This window comes from Xenopus tropicalis, chromosome 1 (genome assembly GCF_000004195.4).
Source record: "Xenopus tropicalis strain Nigerian chromosome 1, UCB_Xtro_10.0, whole genome shotgun sequence".
Lineage (NCBI taxonomy): Eukaryota > Metazoa > Chordata > Amphibia > Anura > Pipidae > Xenopus > Xenopus tropicalis.
In genome coordinates, this window is record NC_030677.2 from 140,192,792 (window position 1) to 140,215,771 (window position 22,980).

The 22,980-nt window shown below is 40.6% G+C and overlaps 1 protein-coding gene across 1 annotated transcript; it reads right to left on the reverse strand.

The window, feature by feature from the left end:
* Positions 1 to 1,969: 1,969 nt before the first annotated feature.
* Positions 1,970 to 19,616, reverse strand: c14orf93 (chromosome 14 open reading frame 93). The gene is made up of 7 exons (XM_002941513.5): positions 19,168 to 19,616; positions 13,559 to 14,600; positions 9,558 to 9,911; positions 7,758 to 7,819; positions 7,556 to 7,659; positions 6,510 to 6,622; positions 1,970 to 2,803 (listed from the first exon to the last, which is right to left on the reverse strand). The coding sequence occupies exons 2-7, from the start codon at positions 14,111 to 14,113 to the stop codon at positions 2,393 to 2,395; spliced, it is 1,599 nt and encodes a 532-aa protein (XP_002941559.2). The 5' UTR covers positions 14,114 to 14,600; positions 19,168 to 19,616; the 3' UTR covers positions 1,970 to 2,392.
* Between the last annotated feature and the right edge of the window lie 3,364 nt (positions 19,617 to 22,980).

A 22,980-nucleotide genomic window follows, 5' to 3' on the forward strand; every position in this document is an offset into this window, starting at 1 on the left:
TTCAGAGCTGAATCGGCAGAAGGAGGTAGAAATCCTATTGTTTCTACCTCCTTACCTGCCGATTCAGCCCTGAATGGTGTGTGGCGGATCTGACGATGTTTCGTGCGACCGATGGTCGTACGAAACATCGTCGGATCGCCACGTGTATGGCCAGCTTTAGTCCTTCATCAAAGCTTTTACTATGTAAAGCTGGCCACACACTATAAAATGCGATAGTTTTGGCACGGTTATCAAATGGGAGGATCTTCCACCCGATATGCCCATCTAAGGAGGGCGATATCAGACTAATCCAATCATTTGGACCCAATTCATAATTGTGAACCAGTTTAAATGTTCAGAGTTTTAGTTCACAAAATTTTGAATCATGGAAGCATTTGAAGGTTAATGAATCAGCCCCTTATTGACATTGAATATCATTTGCCACTTAGATGTCTAGAAAGCCAGTCTGTCAATGGCCTCCTTCAAGTAATTACTGAACAGATTAAATAAAGTTATATTTCATACAAAACTCATGCAGTGCTGATGCTTATCCAGAGGGTAGTGAATGCTGAGAGGGCCTGTTTGATCACTAAAACTTTAGTAGAATTTTTCTCAAACTTTCTAATCTAATAGCAAATATTAATTTGTATAAGTTATGGGTTGGGTTAGAAAATATATCATAAAATAAAAGTAATTCATAGTTTACCCTTTAGATGGCTGTATACTGCACAGGCACATAAAGAGTCAAACTGACCTTTTTTGCAACTGCAAAATATACAGAGTGCCTACAGTCCTGTTAGTGTGCTGGATGTGTGCGTGCTTGCACTCATTGCACAAGAAAAAAGATATTTTTCATACCAATTCATAACTCAGTAACAGCAGTTAGCTGTTTTATGTCTGGCTTATATTTGGCCACCAGATGGCATTCATGAGGACACAACAATTGCCCTATATTATCAAATTTTACTGCAATTTTTGTGAACTACTTTTAACAGAAAACACATTTACAAATAATTTTAAATAATTAATGCTTCATATTGCTTAGAATTTCATTGTTTTATACAAAAAGAAACCACCCCACAAACAAAAGCCCCTATTCACTGCCCTCTATTGCCCCCCCCAATCCCAAGATCCCAACGAGCAGAGTTTAATCTATATTACTCTACAGTGGAGTTTACAGGTGCCATCATCAGTATCATTCAATCGGTTTGCTGACAAGGAGCTTTCCAGCACATGTGCAGTTGAAGCTAGTCTGGGATTAGGTCAAATTGCCTATGCGCCAGAAAGTGTTTCCCATTAGCAAAGTGATAGACAAAGGATTTAGATACAGAAGTTAGCACCTGTAGACACTGCAGTGCTACTCTGCCTTTATATGTCAGGTTTACAAGCAGGGACACTTTTCCATGTAAGACTTTGACAGGAGGGAGCAGGGAGGGAGGGCAGTAAATGAGGGCTTTGTAGAGGGGTTTAGTACTGCTTTAAAAGAGGTGTCCACCAAAAGAATACTTTTTTTTTTATAAATATATTATTTGTTTTATAAATATATGTCTCTATCTCTTTTTATATGTCTGTCTCTCTCTTAGTATTCCCTCCACTGCTTGCCATGACTACCTGCACCACTGAAACATTGTACTGATTGTCAGCTCTCCTCCAACTATGCTTTGCATGTCCTGAGATGGAAGGAAACTCGCACAAACATGCAAGGCATCTTGCCTGAAGGAAGCTGATTTATGCTCCACTGTTTCTGTACTCAGGAAAGCAGTGAAAATAAAGGGCAAAAACATATTTCTTTTATCATCAGCACATGAATTCTAAGCCTAAATTCTGGGTTTTATTCACAGACAAGCTGGTGAATCTGCGAAACTGTTAATTATAGGGTCGGCAGTGGAGACTGTTAATTAAATGGCTGGCTGGGAAAGAATTTGCGCAGTGTATGGGAGAGCAACAGCTACTGTATTAGGTAGGACTTGGAGACAACAACCCAAAATACTCACTATGGTGCATATTTATCAAATAGTCAACCTTCACAGCTCTACATTCATTTATACATTAAATTGTTCAAATGTGGAAGGCTATCTCATATAGAGTACATTTTAGGCAAATATTTCTTATTTTTTATATTATGGTGATTCAAAATACAAAAAAAAAGAACACTATAGGATAATGGCACTATAAAGGTCACAATTTCCAGTGTTAAAATAAAATAAAAATGTTCTAAGCAACATTTTATTTTTTACAAAACAAATGAAGTGGTTACATGAACAGCTCTTCTAGGTATCTCTGGACTGGTACCTTTATCTTGTTCATATCAGTAGACACTGTTTTGAGCATTTGTCTTTTTTCCAGAATTTGTCAGTGTTGCTTTTTTACATTTATTTCAACCCCCATCCCCTATGTGTTTATTTCCTACAGTTCATTCATCTTTCTCAACTTTTATCTGTATAAAAGAGTTTAAATCCGGGCAAAATGATTTTCTTCCTCTTCCACCCCCATCTACCCCTCCAGCATCACTATCTATTTGATCCCCCTCCCAGTCTGGGTTGTAGAGGTGTGGTGGTAAAAGTTGTGCCTCTGCAGATGGTAGTCGATCAGATAGGGCTCCATATACACGATTTGTTTTATTGCCATGCTTTGAGTGTGAATCAATACGATAACAAAGCCGCGTGAGTTCTGGTGCTCGGAAACGTGGTGGTCGTGCTACCCAGACACCTGGCTCTGAGATACTGTCCTCTTCATCTGACATCAGCTCCTCTGTAACACCTTCCCACAAAGCTTGGTCCTCTACAGGGAATTGCTGCACTCCCCATGAACGATTGGCAAAGAGCTGTGGGAAAGCAATGGGACACAGTATAAATACTTAGAAAATATGCAACACGGAGATGCAGAAGAGATTCTCAGTGCCTAAGAGCATAAGAAAAAATGTATATGGCAAAAAAAACTACAGATTTACAACAAGCAGGAAGAACTAGATATGTACTGATACTGTTAGGGGTAGGCAGAGTAGTTCATGTACAAAACTGTCAGAAAAAGTGATGTATTTGTATTACAGAAGAATACAGAACCAGGCAAGTACACAGCAAGAAGAAGATCTATAGTTTACAAGAAAAAATACAGGTACAGAATGCTTGATATCTGGAGTTTTCTGGGAAAAGGGAACTTTCCGTAATTTGGATCTCCATACCTTAAGTCTGCTAAAGATCATTTAAATATTGAATAAACCCAATAGGATCATTTTGCCTTAACTGTATGCCTTAATCTGTTTAATTATATCTTAGTTAGGATCAAGTACAAGGTACTGTTTTATTATTACAGAGATGGAAAATGGCCTTCCTAAAATAACAGGTTAGGATAATGGGTCCTATACATGTACAAATCCACAGGTGAAAGCTATCCTAAGGGGCAGATTAATCAAAACACGAGTTCGAATCCCAAATGGGAAAAATTCGGATTGGAAACGAAAATTTCTGAAGATCGCAAATATCACGAAAATGCTTACGAAAAATCGTATTAGTCTCGATAATATTGTATTGTCGATCCGAAAGTCACGGAATTTTCGTACCGAACCATTGCAAACAGCGGCAGAGCCTTTCCGAATTTTTCGTGCGGGTGCTCGAAAAAATTGCGCAAGAATACACTCGGAGCGTTCGGGTCTTTGTAAATCTCCCCCTAAGAGTAGAATCACTAAGATTTGAACATACTTTATTACTATATTGTTACTACAGATCTCAGAAACCATTTATTTGTATGATTGGCTTCTATTGTGTACTTCTTAGGTTTCTAAGGTTCAGACTCTGCTGGCCAATATAATTCACCAACAAGTAACACTGAGTTAATACAGTGTGACATGCCTATTCTAACTGAAGATTAGGCTAGTCAAAGCTGCAGGATAAAAAAAATAGTCCAGTAACCCATGACAAGGAATGATCTACTGCCTAAATATAATTTTATTATTGATGAATTACTTGATGAAGACACATTCCCATGTAAAGTATTCTTTATACATCACATAGGGAAATTGTGGTGCAGACAACTGATTCTCCCAGAAGCAAAGGGTCTGAGGCACTGCACCTAGACCAAGGAGTATATTTAATTTGCAATCCAATATATGCACACAGACCAGTGTTTAACTCGGGTAAGTACCTTATCATCTTTATTTCTATTCGAATATTTTACTGTTATGTAGCTAAACCAGTGAGCACAGGCTCTGTAGTTTGTTTACACCTGGGCTGTGATCTCTATATGGTTAGTGATGTGACATACAGTGGTGTGAAAAACTATTTGCCCCCTTCCTGATTTTTTATTCTTTTGCATGTTTGTCACACTTAAATGTTTCTGCTCATCAAAAACCATTAACTATTAGTCAAAGATAACATAATTGAACACAAAATGCAGTTTTTAATGAAGGTTTACGTTATTAAGGGAGAAAAAAAACTCCAAATCTACATGGCCCTGTGTGAAAAAGTGATTGCCCCCCTTGTTAAAAAATAACTTAACTGTGGTTTATCAATTTCAATTTTCAATTTCAATATCAATTTCTGTAGTCACCCCCAGGCCTGATTACTGCCACATCTGTTTCAATCAAGAAATCACTTAAATAGGAGCTACCTGACACAGAGAAGTAGACCAAAAGCACCTCAAAAGCTAGACATCATGCCAAGATCCAAAGAAATTCAGGAACAAATGAGAACAAAAGTAACTGAGATCTATCAGTCTGGTAAAGGTTATAAAGCCATTACTAAAGCTTTGGGACTCCAGCGAAATACAGTGAGAGCCATTATCCACAAATGGCAAAAACATGGAACAGTGGTGAACCTTCCCAGGAGTGGCCGGCCGACCAAAATTACCCCAAGAGCGCAGAGACAACTCATCCGAGAGGCCACAAAAGACCCCAGGACAACATCTAAAGAACTGCAGGCCTCACTTGCCTCAATTAAGGTCAGTGTTCACGACTCCACCATAAGAAAGAGACTGGGCAAAAACGGCCTGCATGGCAGATTTCCAAGGCGCAAACCACTTTTAAGCAAAAAGAACATTATGGCTCGTCTCAATTTTGCTAAAAAACATCTCAATGATTGCCAAGACTTTTGGGAAAATATCTTGTGGACCGACGAGACAAAAGTTGAACTTTTTGGAAGGTGCGTGTCCCGTTACATCTGGCGTAAAAGTAACACAGCATTTCAGAAAAAGAACATCATACCAACAGTAAAATATGGTGGCAGTAGTGTGATGGTCTGGGGTTGTTTTGCTGCTTCAGGACCTGGAAGGCTTGCTGTGATAGATGGAACCATGAATTCTACTGTCTACCAAAAAATCCTGAAGGAGAATGTCCGGCCATCTGTTCGTCAACTCAAGCTGAAGCGATCTTGGGTGCTGCAGCAGGACAATGACCCAAAACACACCAGCAAATCCACCTCTGAATGGCTGAAGAAAAACAAAATGAAGACTTTGGAGTGGCCTAGTCAAAGTCCTGACCTGAATCCTATTGAGATGTTGTGGCATGACCTTAAAAAGGCGGTTCATGCTAGAAAACCCTCAAATAAAGCTGAATTACAACAATTCTGCAAAGATGAGTGGGCCAAAATTCCTCCAGAGCGCTGTAAAAGACTCGTTGCAAGTTATCGCAAACGCTTGATTGCAGTTATTGCTGCTAAGGGTGGCCCAACCAGTTATTAGGTTCAGGGGCCAATTACTTTTTCACACAGGGCCATGTAGGTTTGGATTTTTTTTCTCCCTAAATAATAAAAACCCTCATTTAAAAACTGCATTTTGTGTTTACTTGTGTTATCTTTGACTAATAGTTAAATGTGTTTGATGATCAGAAATATTTTGTGTGACAAACATGCAAAAGAATAAGAAATCAGGAAGGGGGCAAATAGTTTTTCACACCACTGTATTTCTAAGCCTTATAGTGGTTGTATGGCCCTTAATTGAATGATATTCATTGGCTGTAGGTACTTGAAACACATAAGTAGTTTATTTTATATACAACTTAAAAGCTACAGATTTTACACCTTTGCTTCTCCTGCACTGCCTTTAGTTAAGTAGCTCAGACATTTTTCCTCTGGTTTATCCTCTTTTTTTGGTATTGATTATTACTAGACATGAACTACTATATTTCAGAGTGAAATTTGTATAAAAAAGACAAGCTAAGTAGTGAGATGCCAAGTTAACAGGAAATCACAAATTCTGCCCCAAAGAAATTGTGTAAGGCCAAGGGCCTGCAGATAAATACCGGCCAAGAATCAACCCTACACTCAAATCAGTGCCTTTGGTGCTAAAGTGAGTACGTATTTTGGTGCCAAAATCCACTCTGTGTGCCTGCACCTGGTCCCACACAGTGGTTCAGAGTGCAGGCACAGAAGAGCGCTGATTTGAGCTGATTCTTGGCCTGTGTTTATCCGCAGGCTGAGAATGCCCTTGGCATAAGTGTATGATAAGATACCTTTATCAAACTGTCATGAAAAAGTCACTGTACTGACTGATCCAAAAACACCTGATTGCAATGATGATCACGCTGTGTATATGCTTACTCTGTATCTCCTGCTTCTGAGCTTTTTTTCCTCTTTCTCTCTAAGACTTTTGAAAGGATTCATAGAGTTGCGATATTCTCTCCTTTTAGTCAGGAAGTAAGCAACACAGGCACCTTGGTTAGACAGAGAAAAGGGGAAAAAGTAAAAAAATAACGTCCACTGTTCAAAGTCTGAACAGATTTAAGCACTCCATAGGGTACAAGCAAAACATCAAAACATGCACCTAGGGGTTTTCAAAGATGCTGAGTTTCAATCTGGTATCTAATTACCACACAATTACATGCCTCCAATCTGACTTATGCGATTACACAATTCTGTAGTATCAGAAAGCTTCTCTGCAGTACATGGTTGCAAAGGATAAATGATAAACGTAGAGTTTCTCAAGGGTAATGAGCTTGGTTATACTGTTTGTTTGCCTGAAAACTGATTGGTTTACCAGTCAGTGCTAGGTCCTGGAACACCTATCTAATTGTGGAATTTGACAGCACTTGAAATTTCTCAGCAGTGCAAATGTTATGAAAGGCTTTTAATGTTTATTTTAGTATTTTAAAGATGTAACATCAAGTTTTCCATGCAACACCATGTACCAAATAAATACCTTACTCTGAAAAGAGACTTTTATTCCTTTAATTTCTTCAGCAGTGTTTTGCCATTGCTGAGTATGTTAGGGTTGACAATTAATTTTCTTTTATATTTAGCTGTATGGAATAACACTAGCAGTATGTGCCATCTTAGTCTAAATTTAGAATTTTGCTGAGCACCATTGATAAGCCCCTTTGGAGGAGAAACTGTATATGGTTCCAAAAATATAAAGCTAGTTCAAGAAGTTTGCCTTCTGGAAAATCTCACAATATTGCCACAGTCAAAATCTACACTGGACATGTTTGCCTAAATCACAGAGGTTTATTTGTTTTATATGCACATGTTTGTAGGTTTTCTTACATTTACCTTAAAGCATGGTTTGCTTTTTTTTTTACTTGTATACTGCATTTTGGCATATAGGGTAACAGGAAAGCATGGTGTAATACAGACAAAAAGATGTGCACCTTTTAGTTCTTTGTCTGTGTAATGATTGATGCTGGACACCAACTCTTGCTTTAGCTTCTCCACCAGGAACTTTAGAACTGAAATATTCCAGGATGATTTGATGCTGTAATGAGCAAACAAAGCCAAGAACTGAGATGAGAACTGGATACATGTGAAAGATAAAATTAAACAGTACATAGTGTCCCTGACCTTTCAGCTTACCTTTCTGAACCATTGAATCGTCTGTTATTAGAAATATGATTGTGAATATTATGAACCAGTTTCTGAAATCAAACAACAAAAATGTATTAAAATACAATACAGCTTTCATGTAAGTGTATAAGTACAGGCAGCCTTGATTTTACAGTATATCTTTCATGTAGTTTTGTAAGGGAACTACAAATTAGTGAGCATTAGGCACAAAACACAAGCATGTCTTATTTTTACCCACACTGCAGCATTTCTCCCAGGACACCAGCATTACAGCATCTTGGATGAAATTTACATATTCAGGGACAAATTATAGACCATTTTGGAAAATTGAAGCAACATTTTTTGTGGTCATTCTATGTATGCATAGCATAGTGATACACCTGACTACAAAACCCTGTGTTTAGTGTGCAATTCCCTACATGTAATTCAGATACATGTGTAGGTACAATTCACACAAAACACTAGAAGTAACAGTGTCAATTCCATGACTCCCTTGTGTCTGAGCTCCCTGTACTAAAGTAAACTGAACTAGCACACTGGAGCTAGGCTCCTAGTACCTTTGTGAACAAACTTGAGTCAGAAAGGTCCCCTGAATGACCCATAGCCAACATTTTTTTTGATTGTCATTTTTCTCAAAGAAAATTGCAGTCCAGCAGTCAAATGTTCTATGAAAATGGTTTTCTCTAAAAACATTTTAGCGTTCCTTACCTCCTTTTCTCTATTGTTCCATTAGTAGGCTATGGTGACAGCCAAAGATCACAACTAGAGACACCAGCTGTTTATTTCTGATGTTCACAACTGATGAAATAATATAATATAAATATTTGCACTTTGTTTGTATTTCGAATCTATACATTATGTACAGGGATAACATATTTACACACTATCCAGACTCTATTTACTCTATCAACCCTTAAAATGTTTTTTTGCATAATGGAAGAATGTAATTGTAAGTAATTCTATCACTACGATATAAGTTACCAGCACTCATTAGAGTCTATTATCTTCTTATCTGCCAAAGTCTGGCAAAGGTTAAGCTCTGTTTTCAAGGCCCTGGGCCATATAAACCACACTTGCAATTGGAAATGTAACTCCATCAAGTACATTCTATGAGTAGGCAATTCCATGATGCATTTTCTACTTTTATATATTCAATTATAAGTCATTTTGGCATTTTACTGCTAATAGATTCACCACATTAGTGCGACCTAGAACGCTATAAATATTCTGCATTACCATACCTGAGTAAAGAGCCCTAGAAGTGTTCTCTGTTTGTTTAAGATTTTAGCTTGGTGTTCATAGCTTCCTGCTTGCAGCTCTAGCCATTATAGCTCAGATCACACATTCCTAAGGGTGGGGGGAGTGGGTTTTATGAATTCTTATGGGAGGGGGGAGCAACAGGGAGGAGAGAGGAGAGAACTGAGCAGACACTGCTCCAGGGAATGAAGAATTTTTCTTAGAGAGGAAGTCAGATACCCTAAGAACATGTTAACAAAAAAGTACTTATAGCTGTATTTACATAGACCTTTCTGATAAAGCTTACTTAGTTTTTACCTTTCCTTCTCCTTTAATACTTACTTGCATTGGGTGCATAAATAAGCAAGACTGAATCTGACTACTTCACTGCAGCTTATCAATGTATAATTTCATATTAATTCAACCATTAATATCACATGAGTAAGAAGGTGATCATCTGAAACATGGGGCATGGCTTCCTCAAAAATAAAAAAAAGAGGAAAATCCATTTTTAAAATTGTCACCAGTTCATTAAGGCTTTTTAGGTTTAAAACATAAGCAAAACACACTCACTGACAGCACTAGATCCCGTTTCCGGCGGGAGCACTTTTGTCCATTGCCACGCTGCCGACTGCTTGTGCATGCATAAAATGATGCCAATGGTGGTGGTGGTGAAATGGAAGGCCTCATCTCTGCAGAAGCTGAAGAAGTTTCAGCCATCACTATACCACCAGGACTAAGAGAGCCATCCCTCTGTATTAGCAGATGAGAATGTGTTGATAGTGTTGGCTTCATAATTGGGGGAGCTGACTCGCTTAGAACTTCAACTGTATCTCCATGAGGGCGAGATGTAGTGAGATGCTTTACAAAACTTGGGGCTAGAATTCTTGCAGCAGGGGCTTCAGTGTTCAAAAAATCATCAATAACCTGTAGAAGATACATCCAAGAGAAATCAAAATTTGCATCACTTTTTTTTACATATATTGCTACTACTAAATGCTAACCCATTTCAGTACACTACATTTTTCTACAGTGTATAATTAAAACTCATCTACAATAGGTATAATAGGTATGTAGCATTACAGGAGCGACAGCGTTAAGATGGCTATTGGAGGCTAAACCAAAACACACAGACTTTCAGCTCACATATGACAGATGGTATGTATATCCGACTCCTGCCAAAACTGCAGCAAACAGAAGCTGTCCCTATTAAAAGTGACAGACTTGGTCTCCCAGTGGAACAAAGAAAAGCAAAAATAAACACACAAAGTCTGTAAAGAGATTTTGTTCAAATACCCAAAACAAGATATGGAAAAAGGGGAAAAAAATACAATTAAAAACAAAGTAGCTATGTTAGTACATACAGTATCAGATTTTCATAGAACATAGATAATCATGTAACGGGAAAACATACTTCAAGCCTTATATGCATACCTTTCAAACTGAATTTAGATTTTAATAACCTATTTACATTGTCTGTTGCCTAACCTTCTAAGGATCAAATTAAGTATACTTTCATCAGCAACTGTATGCAGTGCAACATTGACCTTGCAGTTTTCTTTATGTTTCCATTCACATTGAGGGGCAATACTTCAGAATTATACAAGTGGTAAGAAATACTTGGCCTATTCTATAGATTTAGCATTAGAATGTTAAAGGGACTTAATGTGCTTCCAATCAACATAATAAATATTCACAGATATTAGACTATCCCATAGACTGTTAGAGCATGAATGCACCACCAACTGTAATACAAACAAAACTTAATGCACTACACCCTTCGGTTTAAAACAATGGTCATATATTCAACCACAAAGAAATAAACCGTGAGCAGCATTGTTTAAATATCAGCATGTATACACTCTTTCTAGGGATAGCTTGGCTTCAAAAATTACATCAGCGTTCATGATAGACAAACCTCATTTTCTGCTTTATAATTTGCGACGACCCCTAAGCTCAGCTTCTCAACAGCTGCCCAGAGCTCACTGAGCATGTGAGTGTCACTGACACTCCTAACAAAGCTCCTGTGACAAATGTAAAGACCTGGATGCTAAACATTTAAGCTGGTGCAGTAAGTTCAGAAGTATGGCATTTCTAGCCATATTCATTTTTTTAGGTTTAGTTCTCCTTTAAAGGGATACTGTTAGAATACAAATTGTTTCGATTTATGGAAGAACAATAAGTAACATTGTGGATATGTTACTGCTGGAAAACTTTTCTTGCTTGACTTGGGAACACTTTTTTTTTCCTGGGACTATTAATACTTTCTTTGTGGCAAACAATTTACACTCTTGTTTCTTGTTTTTAGGAAGCCTACATAAACACTCACAATCAGAAGATCAGAAGCTGTGTCCCACATGACATATCGGGACTAAAAAAGAGTAAGAGGAGAGAAAAGAGGAAAAAGACAGTGTAGACAAAAGCTGATGTTGTGAGAGCTTAAACTTAAATAATAGTAGTGTATTCAGACAGGGGCGGGCCAAGCTGCCCGGGCGCCCTAGGCAACCCGGTCGGCCAACTCCGCCCACCTCCCCCCCCACACAACGGCGCATGCGCACCAAAGCACAGGAGGAGGGGCGGGGGGGGCGGCGCGATTCGGTCGGTCATTGCCTCCACCGCTAATGTTAAGCGGCAGAGGCAATGACAAAGTAGCACTAGGGGTAGGCAGGAGAGGTACCTGCCTGGCGCCCCTCAATCGTTGCGCCCTAGGCAGCTGCCTCTTCTGCCTACCACAACAGAGGGAAATTACACAAGAAAGGAGGTCAGAAGAAAGAATGGGGAAATAAGAGATGGGTGGAAGGTAAGTAAAGGAGAAATGAAAGAGGAATAAAAAGTGTAAACCAAAATAGGAAAGAGTGAGAGAACAGAGTGGGGTGAAAAGCGCACAGAGAGATAGAAAAGTCTGTCTATCTATTCCATCTTTTATATATTTAGCTGGATTTAAGAAAGACCTAAGTAACTGGCTTTGTGGGCTAGGCCATTTGCATCATGTTGTCTGGTAGGTCTAAAGTATGCCAGTCCAAAGCTGGCTTTAGATTAGGGGTTGTTAATTTGAAGCTCCTTATCTTCCACTGAACAAATTACACCATTTATAGGGGGATTGGGGGTATAAGTTAATTTAAAAAAAAATCCATTTATAATAGCAGACTATATTTTAACCTTGACCACACTAAACCACTGATGCCACCTCCTATTAAATTCAATGTAAATGCTTCTAACTACTAATACAATTTTCATCACAGAATGCACTAGAGCAGTGCTGTCCAACTGGCGGCCCGCAACCCCCCTCTGTGTGGCCCCCCACCTGTCTGGCTGCTTTGATGGCTTACCTTTGTGTAAGCTTTAAATGGTATCAGTACTGGCCCCCTGCATGGTTAACACCTCAGATTTAGGCTGTAAACCCCCTGTATTGTTTAAAAATGTAATCCACTGTGTTGTTCACACTTTTTAATCCCTGCATTATTCACCCCCTGCAGTGTTCACACCTCAGGCTCAGGTTGTAATCACCCACATTGTTCCCCTGTTCACACCTCAGACTGTAGGAGCAGTAGAGACCCACAAATAAACCCTGCACACTATAAAAAGAACATATACTGTGGTGGTACTGCAATTAAAAAGTTTTTTAATATATAGTTATTGTGCAGACTGTAGGAGTAGTGCCAGCATTGCGTCACTGTAGGCTGCCTGTGTGTGCCATACTCTGCCTGCCCTATGCTGCCTGTGTGTGCCATACTCTGCCTGCCCTATGCTGCCTGTATGTGCCATACACACAGGCAGCATAGAACAGGCAGAGTATGGCACACACAGGCAGGGTAGGGAAGGCAGAGTATGGCACACACAGGCAGTGTATGGCAGACACAGGCAGGGCAGGACAGGCAGAGTATGGCACACACAGGCAGGGTAGGGAAGGCAGACACAGGCAGGGTAGGACAGACAGAGTATGGCACACACAGGCAGGGTAGGGAAGGCAGAGTATGGCACACACAGGCAGGGTAGGGCAGGCAGAGTATGGCACACACAGGCAAGGTAGGGCAGGCAGAGTATGGCACACACAGGCAGGGTAGGGCAGGCAGAGTATGGAACACACAGGCAGGGAAGGGCAGGCAGAGTATGGCACACACAGGCAGGGTAGGGAAGGCAGAGTATGGCACACACAGGCAAGGTAGGGAAGGCAGAGTATGGCAGGTTTTTGCTGTACTACCACCATTAATATGGCTATGGTCATGCGATAACATGGGTGTGGTTTCAAGTGGGTGTGGTTTTAAAAAGGGGAGTGGTAAAAACTAGCTTCCGTTATCGGCCCTCCACCACGGAGGCCGGAAAAACTCCTGCCCTCAGTACCACAGAAGTTGGACAGCACTGCACTAGAGGGATTGTGGACCTTATACTACCTGCACCAGGGTTGACAGGTTGTTTCCCAATTAAAGGGGACTATCAGGAACAATTAATATAAGCATCATGTCATGCAAATAAGAAATTTTATTCATGGTTTATCATTTGAGTACTTATTAGTTCTGTCAGGCTGAACTATTCCTAAATGACCACGTTACCTAAATGTTATTATTGTCACTTACTGGCACATGCATAGGGCTAAGCAATGGGTTAGCCTCACCGGGAGAGGGGCCTGCACTCAGGCATCCATCCTTTGGAGTCCTGTCCATAGATGGTGTATGAAAACCAGGTACCAAAGATGCAGATGCTGCACCCAGCTGTCTCAGTTCTTCAATAACCACTTGAACACCACGAATTTCCTCCACCTCTTCATCTTCTGATATTTTGCATTTTGTATTAGCAGCTGGCATTTGTACTGGAAATTTGTCTTTCTCTGTATTTTCAGTAAGTTTTCTGAGACCACTCATCTCTTCTTGGAGTTGGCTTAAAAGGTTACTGTTGGCCTTGGCCACATCTAGTGCAGCTTCGGCTATACCTACAGCTTTTTCAACACGCTGATAAATAAGGTGTAGAAGTTGTTCACATCCCTGAACTGCTACCCCATCTCCAGTCACATTGATGGGAGTAACACCATCAACAGGAACAGAGCGTGCTTGAATGCCTTCACTTTTGCATCCACACTTTTCCTCACTGTGCCCCGGTGGAGGGGTGAATAGAATAGTGGCACTAAATGACATTTCCCTGGAACACTATGCAATCCCCTTGCTTTATATAATGTGTTAAGCCTCAGCCTAAATGTTAAATAAGATACACTTTGTGTTAGCTATAGCATAATACATGTAGGGCTGTTATCTAATGTTCCTTTTATTTTACTTGTGTAAATTTTAATTCCAAGAAATTATGCATATGCATAAAAATGCATATCTGCCACTATATCCTGCATTTAATGATTTATGTGTTCTCTGCTATCTCATCTAAAATGTGTAGTATTTACAGCAGTTTTTACTGTTATTACATTTAGTTATGTCACTAGGGATGCAAGTAGTTCTTCTTGAAGCAAGGCACAAACATCCAAGAAATTCCTTTTAAACACTGCTTCTCTTGTATTTTTCTCCTCCGCTGGATTCACTTTGCAATGTACTTGCCCCCCTCCCCTTTTTGGAAAAGGCTTGTTCTGGTTAAATCAGAGTATTACAACTGAATTAAGTTATATCAGCATGAAATCTGTGAGTGTAGGTTAAAGAAAATAGCATTTTAATAGTCTTTATCCACAGTACATCCTGTCATCATTAACCTTCAAGCATGCTTTACACATTTGTCATTTTTTTCTAGAACAGTACTACTGAATTTCTTTCATGTATGGGCCCATAACCCAACTGAAGACCAATTATATTATATTTAAATGGCGATGTCATAAAATAATATTTCCATATGGAGGGGCAGATTTATCAAAATGTGGGTTTAGAGCTTAATACATAAAAACCTACCCACAGTCTATTCATTCCTATGAGATTTTTAGAAGCATATTTATCAATGGGTGAGTTATAACTTTAACCCATTGATAAATACCCATATAAAAATACCATTGGAACGAATAGAACATGGGTTAGTTTTTTATGCATTAAGCTCTAAACTCCCATTTTGATAAATCTGCCCCTTAAAATCATAAAAATGCCTTGGACGGATGAGCTGGCTAAGTAGAACATAACTCAAATGCTCAAATGACAAAGAAACCGGAATTCACTGTGTTAGGCACACCCCCCGCTAAGCTTTCTCCCCCAAAATTTTACTCTTATTGTACAGCGCTGAGGAATATGTTGGCGCTTTATGTAAAAATGTTAATAACAATAACATGGTGGGGTTTTTTTCCCCCTAGGGTGGTGCATTTTTTTCCTAAAAGCATTGGCCTGGGAAAAAAACGTAACTATTGCATTGACTGGTGGTGCCTAACATATTGCACCCCTCAGTGAATCTGCATTCTTTGTGCTTTAACTGAAAAATAATAATTAGCATATTTCATGTAAAAATAATCAGTGGTAATTCCTAAAGCGTCTGTAAAGATAGTTACATTTACCCTTCAGATTTGGGTCCTTTAGATCAATTTGACAGCTTATCTACCTATGTATGGGTACCCCTGATTGATATGTGGCCTAAAATCAGGCAGATTTAATTTTTGCACTGGATAGGGGACTGTGTTGGCTAATTGATGTGGTCCTCGGTCTGATGGAGATATCAGCGGAAATGTCTGCTTGTTTGGCAACAGCGGACCTTACAGTGTATGGTGTCGGTATATATATATATATATATATATATATATATATATATATATATATATATATATATATATATATATATATATATATATAGTCTTGTAAAGAATTGGCACTCACCAATATCGGGGCAAAGGCTGGGTGCTGACAAAAATAATGCATCAAACTCAACAGTAGAAAGCACTCATAGCTAGCTTTCTACTGTTGAGTTTGTTATATATATATATATATTTTTTTTATATAAGACTGTACTGAAACATCTTTTTAGGCATACCTCCCAACTGTCCTGATTATCGCGGGACAGTTCCTGTTTTGATAGCTCAACCCGCAGTCCCGGATTCTTACTGAAAAGTCCCACATTTCCCTTTGATCTCCTGCACTGAAGCTAAAAAAGATACAAATTTAATTAAAAGTAGCTTTCACGCGCACCATTTATTTTTGTCCCTCTTTTTGTTTTCAAAATGTTGGGAGGTATGGTTTAGGTATGCGCATAAATATACTGTGTGTCGTTTGTAGGGCCATGGATATTTGGATATATCTCAACCAATGCTGCCATACATAGTTACATAGGGTTGAAAAAAGACCATTGTCCATCAAGTTCAACCCATCCGAGTAAACCCAGCACACAACCTATACACTCACATACATAAACTATATATATACAACCAGTAATACTAACTGTAGATATTAGTATCACAATAGCCTTGGATATTCTGCTTGTCCAAAAACTCATCCAGGCCCCTCTTAAAGGCATTAACAGAATCTGCCATTACCACATCTCTAGGAAGGGCATTCCACAGCCTCACTGCCCTCACCGTGAAAAACCACCTACGCTGCTTCAAATGGAAGCTCTGTTCCTCTAATCTATAGGGGTGACCTCTGGTGCGCTGATTGTTTTTATTGGAAAAAAGAACATAGTTTTATAGGTTATGAGCAAACTTTGGGGGCTGTTCCTGCTGAATTGTGCTTAATACAGGTATACCTCCCAACATTTGAAAAATGTAAAGAGGGTTAAAAAGCTAATTTCATTGCCACGCCCACTTTTGTGACCACCCCCCCCCCCAAATACCACACCTGTATACTAAAAATACTAATGTTTGTAACAAGTTAGGAGGGCAGTAACTGCTGGCTGCTGCTTGGGAGAAGAGCTGGAAAGAATGCAATTTGCCCTGCTGTGTACTGCCATTCCCAGATTCACCCAACACTAGCAGAACAGAGCAGCACTAAGCAGCGTTCATGGATCTGTCATATGGAGCAAACTTAGGGGGCTGTTCCTGCTGAATTGTGCTTAGTACAGGGGAATAACTGTACTGCCATAGTTTTATGCTATCTCTCTGTATAGGCTATGAGCAAACTTAGGGGGCTGTTCCTGCTGAATTGTGCTTAGTACAGGGGAATCCCTATGCTGCCATAGTTTTATGCTATCTCTCTGTACAGGCTATGAGCAAACTTAGAGGGCTGTTCCTGCTGAATTGTGCTTTGTACAGGGGAATCCCTATGCTGCCATAGTTTTATGGTATCTCTCTGTACAGGCTATGAGCAAGCTTAGAGGGCTGTTCCTGCTGAATTGTGCTACTTTCTAACTGGCAAGAGGAAGTACTGCACAAGATGAGACATTTAAACTTTTGTCACTGCTCCCCTTTCCCTCCTGCTGGATAGTCAGCAGAGCTTTGTGTGATTATACCAGTGATCACCAGTTAGTGGCTCAGGGGCAACATGTTGCTCCCAGTGGCCTCAAAGTAGGTGCAGTTTTTACATTTCTGGCTTGGAGGCAGGTTTGGAAGAACAGAGACAGTTTTACACAAATAAGAGCCTCCTGCAGGCCAGCAGTCCAAATGGGACTACCCAATAGCCAACCACAGTCCATATTTGGCATCCCCCAAAAACTTTTTCATACTTGTGTAGCTCCCCAACATTTTTTATTAAATTTGGCTTACAAAGTTTGGCTTACCAGTAAAAAAGGTTGGGGATCCTTACTGATAAAATGGCTGCAGCTTACTTATCTTTTCTTTTGTAGTTTCATGCTCATTTTTCTTTCACTATTCCACAGGGGTCCCTAATTAATGAGGTGCTAAATTGCAATTGGTCCGTTTTGCTTTTCTGTCCTTTTCTATATATTACATCTATTTTTCTTCTGTTTATCGATACTCTTCCATTCTCCTTTGCACTGTTCTGTTTATTCTGCTGTAGTTTCTAAGTCACATTATATGTATCCTCCCCATTTTGATTTCTTCTTGACTAGTATTCTGTTTTTAATCTCTCTTTTTTCTGCATTCTGTGCTTTTCTTTTCTTCCTTACCTCTCAGAAGTTTTTTTCCTGCTCTCTTTCCCTCTCTACATTTCTCTTTCTCCCCTTGAAGTATTCTTCTTGACAATCAAGTTAAAAAAAAAAGCTGTGCACACAATTATATTTACATTTAAACTGTGTACCTTAACTTATCTACTAGAAGGGGAGAGCTCCTCTCACACAGGGCTGTGCCTGCATGCTGTGCATTAGGACGGTGAGTGAAGAGGTTCATACTTTAATGCTTTGCAAACTGTCCAATCACACGTCACACGCACAGCCTGTGTGAAAGGAGCTTTCCCGTTGTGGTAGAGAAGACGGTATACTTAACTTGGTCTAAATGTAAGCAGCATTCAAAACACAGCTTTTTATGATGTAGTTTGGCCGGGAGGAAGAGTGTGCAATAAGAATTAGTTAGCTGCTGTGCCGGCAACAGCCCCTGCCCCCTCCCCACTCTGTTCCGATGTCTGTGGGTGAAGGGGAGGGGGAGTATATGCTCCTGATTTCTTCAATGGTGCGGGGCCCCCATTGGCCGGGGCCCATTTGGGTGCAATTTGCTTAATCGGCCTAGGACCAGCTCTGCTGAGGAGTGCTGTCAATCAAGTGTTGTCAAGCGGTTATGAGTGAGGGGGACTGCAACCCCCACAGAAGTAGCCAATGCCACTGACCCCCAAAATCCAAAGCGCAGAACTAACGCTCTGACCAATTCTAGTCTGTGAGCAATGCAACTAGAGCTGGAGCCGTACCACACCGCTAAACTAACTTGGTTGGCGCAACAAAAACAACAAGACAACCTGACAGAACAAAAGCCGCAAAACTACAAGTTTAAACATAACAGAGGATGCTGGGAGTTGTTTTGCACTGAAACCGCAACGGTGACATTATTTTTGACAACTCACAATCTCATGTAGCATAAATGTAGGCTGAAGAAGTGAAGCCCACTTAACCTGTCTATGCCATAGTATCACACAAGGCTACATTTTGGGACGTCTCCCAGCAGTGCCTTCCGCCCCACACTGAGTTGAAATAAAAGCTTAAACTAAAGCGACAGGACAGAATATACCAGTAGGGGGAGGGTAGGAAGGGCTGGGATGGAATATACCATCAAACAGGCAGGATGGAAAAGGATAGTCCAAAAAAGATGAGAAAAAGAAGTAAAGGGATAAAGCATTGTCTTTTCCTTATAGATTTATGTCCTGAAAATAAATTAGATGCCTCTTTTATATTAAAAGGATACGTGAAGGTCAGCGTGTCCCCTTTGTATTCTTGGAGCTCTGTGTGCACAGACGGGTGCACAACTGGTACACGCCTCTTCTAGATCCCGATTGGTGGACAGGGGTCGGGGAGGAGGCATTAGGCTGTGTACACAGGGGCCCTTTAGGGGAGTTTTGCACATTATAAACTCGTATAATAAAGAGTCATACTAAATTAGCTGTATATTTTATGTCAAAGGTCAGTAAATATTGTAAATAGTGGTGTCACTGGTTCACACAAAACGGTGCTAAAAAACAATATATACATTTATTAACATGAATGAATGTATATGGATAAAATCACACGACCGTGCTTAACTTCCACCTTCCCACTTTTGCTTGCACCTGAGAAAACTAGTAAAGGAGGCACATACAGTCTAGTAGCGTGGTACACAGGGCCGGTCCTGGGCCGATTGCACCCAGTTTGGCCCCGCAACACTGAAGAAATCAGGAGCATTTACTCCCCCTCCCCTTCACCCACAGACATCGGAACAGAGTGGGGAGGGGGTGGGGGCTGTTGCCGGCACAGCAGCTAACTAATTCTTACTGCACACTCTTCCTCCCGGCCAAACTACATCATAAAAAAGCTGTGTTTTGAATGCTGCTTACATTTAGACCAAGTTAAGTATACCGTCTTCTCTACCACAACGGGAAAGCTCCTTTCAAACAGGCTGTGCGTGTGACGTGTGATTGGACAGTTTGCAAAGCATTAAAGTATGAACCTCTTCACTCACCGTCCTAATGCACAGCATGCAGGCACAGCCCTGTGTGAGAGGAGCTCTCCCCTTCTAGTAGATAAGTTAAGGCACACAGTTTAAATGTAAATATCATTCTGTGCACAGCTTTTTTTTTTAACTTGATTGTCAAGAAGAATACTGGGAGGGGGAAAGAGAGCAGGAAAAAAACTGAGAAAAAAAGAGGGATTAGAAACAGAATCAGAAATCAAAATGGGGAGGAAACAAGTAATGTGAGTTAGAAACTACAGCAGAATAAACAGAACAGTGCAAATGGAAGAGTATCGATAAACAGAAGAAAAATAGATGTAATATATAGAAAGGGACAGAAAAGCAAAACAGACCAATTGCAATTTAGCACCTGATTAATTAGGGACCCCCATGGAATAGTGAAAGAAAAACATGAGCATGAAACTACTGTACAAAAAAAAAAGATAAGTAAGCTGCAGCCATTTTATCAACTTCCAAACTTGCCTCCAAGCCAGAAATGTAAAAACTGCATCTACTTTGAGGCCACCAGGAGCAACATGTTGCCCCTAAACCACTTATTGGGGATCACTGGTATAATCACACAAAGCTCTGCTGACTATCCAGCAGGAGGGAAAGGGGAGCAGTGACAAAAGTTTAAATGTCTCATCTTGTGCAGTACTTCTTCTTGCCAGTTAGAAAGCAGCACAATTCAGCAGGAACAGCCCCCAAAGTTTGCTCATAGCCTGTACAGAGAGATACCATAAAACTATGGAAGCACAGGTATTCCCCTGTGCTATGCACAATTCAGCAGGAACAGCCCCCTAAGTTTGCTCATAGCCTGTACAGATACCAACTGTGGCAGCATAGGGATTCCCCTGTACTAAGCACAAATCAGCAGGAACAGCCCCCTAAGTTTGCTAATAGCCTGTACAGAGAGATACCATAAAACTATGGCAGCATAGGGATTCCCCTGTACTAAGCAAAATTCAGCAGGAACAGCCCCCCAAGTTTGTTCATAGCCTGTACAGAGAGATACCATAAAACTATGGCGGCACAGGTATTCCCCTGTTCTAAGCACAATTCAGCAGGAACAGCCCCCTTAGTTTGCTCATAGCCTGTACAGATACCATAAAACTCTGGCAGCATAGGGATTCCCCTGTACTAAGCACAATTCAGCGGGAACAGCAGCCTAAGTTTGCTCATAGCCTGTACAGAGAGATACCATAAAACTATGGCAGCACAGGTATTCCCTTGTACTAAGCACAATTCAGCAGGAACAGCCCCCTAAGTTTGCTCATAGCCTGTACAGAGAGATAGCATAAAACTATGGCAGCATAGGGATTCCCCATAATAAGCACAATTCAGCAGGAACAGCAGCCTACGTTTCCTCATAACCCGTACAGATAAATACGATAAAACTATGGCAGCACAGGTATTCCCCTGTACTAAGCACAATTCAGCAGGAACAGCCCCCTAAGTTTGCTCATAGCCTGTACAGAGAGATAGCATAAAACTATGGCAGCATAGGGATTCCCCGTACTAAGCACAATTCAGCAGAAACAGCCCCCTAAGTTTGCTCCATATGACGGATCCATGAACGCTGCTCAGTGCTGCTCTGTTCTGCTAGTGTTGGGTGAATCTGGGAATGGGAGTACACAGCAGGGCAAAATACATTCTTTCCAGCTCTTCTGCCAAGAAGCTTGTAAGGAGGTCACCCCATATGTCACTCTTCGTACCCAGGAAAGGCAAGCACTTGCAGTAATGCAAAATAACTTTAATCACACATCACAAGGGAGTCACAGCATACAGGTAACGATTCACAATGTTTCAAACAGGGCTTTCTCCACAAAACATGTACAATTCCCCAGTGTCCAGAGGATGTCAGTCTTACCAGGGGTAGCTACTTTTGGGCTATCACATTTGTCTCAAGTCTCCATGGGATCTCCTGTCCCCACCTGGCTCAGCAATCTGGCACTCCCTGTGGTGCCCCTTTGCTATTCCACCAGGCCTTTCTACTGGCCGACACTAGCCCGAAGCTCATCAAGCCCTCCTTCTAGCCTACCCCTATCTGCTCGGGTCCCTATTCTGTTGATGGTCCACTGGGAAAACTATTTCCCTCTACCCTCCTTGGTGGGGCAATAGGCGGCCCTTACTACCTAACCCTGACTGTCACCTAGTGCCTGCTCAACTTTCAGCTGCCCTGTTCTGACCTCTTCTAACCCTGTATGCTGTTCTTGCTTGCTTCCAGCTGGTCTCTTCCAGTGTTCTCCCATAAAGACCACTGATTCTGGGTGTGGTCCCCTTTTATACATTCTGCCCCAAACTGCTCTCTAGTGGTTGGGGGTGTGAACTATAGTCCTACATTTTTTAATTGGTTTTAACAAAATTCTACTGCCACCTATTGGCCATTTAAAGAAAACACATGTAATTATAACACATTATATACAATTAACCTTTTCCACCCCCTTAGAAGCTCTAATTAGCAGCAGCAGCCAGCAGTTACTGCCCTCCTAGCTTGTTACAAACATTAGTATTTTTCGTATACGGAGTGGTATTTGGGGTGTGTGGTCACAAAAGTGGGCGTGGCAATGAATTCGCTTTTTGACCCTCTTTACATTTTTCAAATGTTGGGAGGTATGCCTGTATTAAGCACAATTCAGCAGGAATAACCCACTAAGTTTGCTCATAGCCTATAAAACTATGGCAGCATAGGGATGCCCCTGTACTAAGCACAATTCACAATGTACTAAGGGCGCCCTGCCAAAACGGTTCCAATTGGGCCCTGCAGTTGGTAAGACCGGCCCTGGTGGTACACCTAAGCATTCTGCAGTTTCTTTTCTGTGTGCATAGAATACTAAAGCAAAGCCATTGGTAGCAGGTGCAGATAAGCTGAGGGCTGACCTACTTCACTCTATAAAATGTTCACATTATTTCCACTTTTTCCTGTTAGGAATTACAGTAATCATCCAACTATGCTTGCCTGGAGCCTAATATCAAGTGCAATATTTTGGACCAGTCTTTGATGCAGAAACACACACTGTTTGGCTGCCAACATCTGAACATTTCCACAGACCCAGTGCCCCTAGGCAGGTA

Excerpts from the sequence above, each read along its gene's own strand:
- c14orf93 (XM_002941513.5), bottom strand. The coding sequence starts at position 14,113 with ATGTCATTTAGTGCCACTATTCTATTCACCCCTCCACCGGGGCACAGT. Across the intron at positions 7,820-9,557 it reads AACGGGATCTAGTGCTGTCA|AAACTGGTTCATAATATTCA; the intron begins GTGAGTGTGTTT and ends GTTTGATTTCAG. Across the intron at positions 6,623-7,555 it reads CACAGACAAAGAACTAAAAG|GTGCCTGTGTTGCTTACTTC; the intron begins GTGCACATCTTT and ends TGTCTAACCAAG.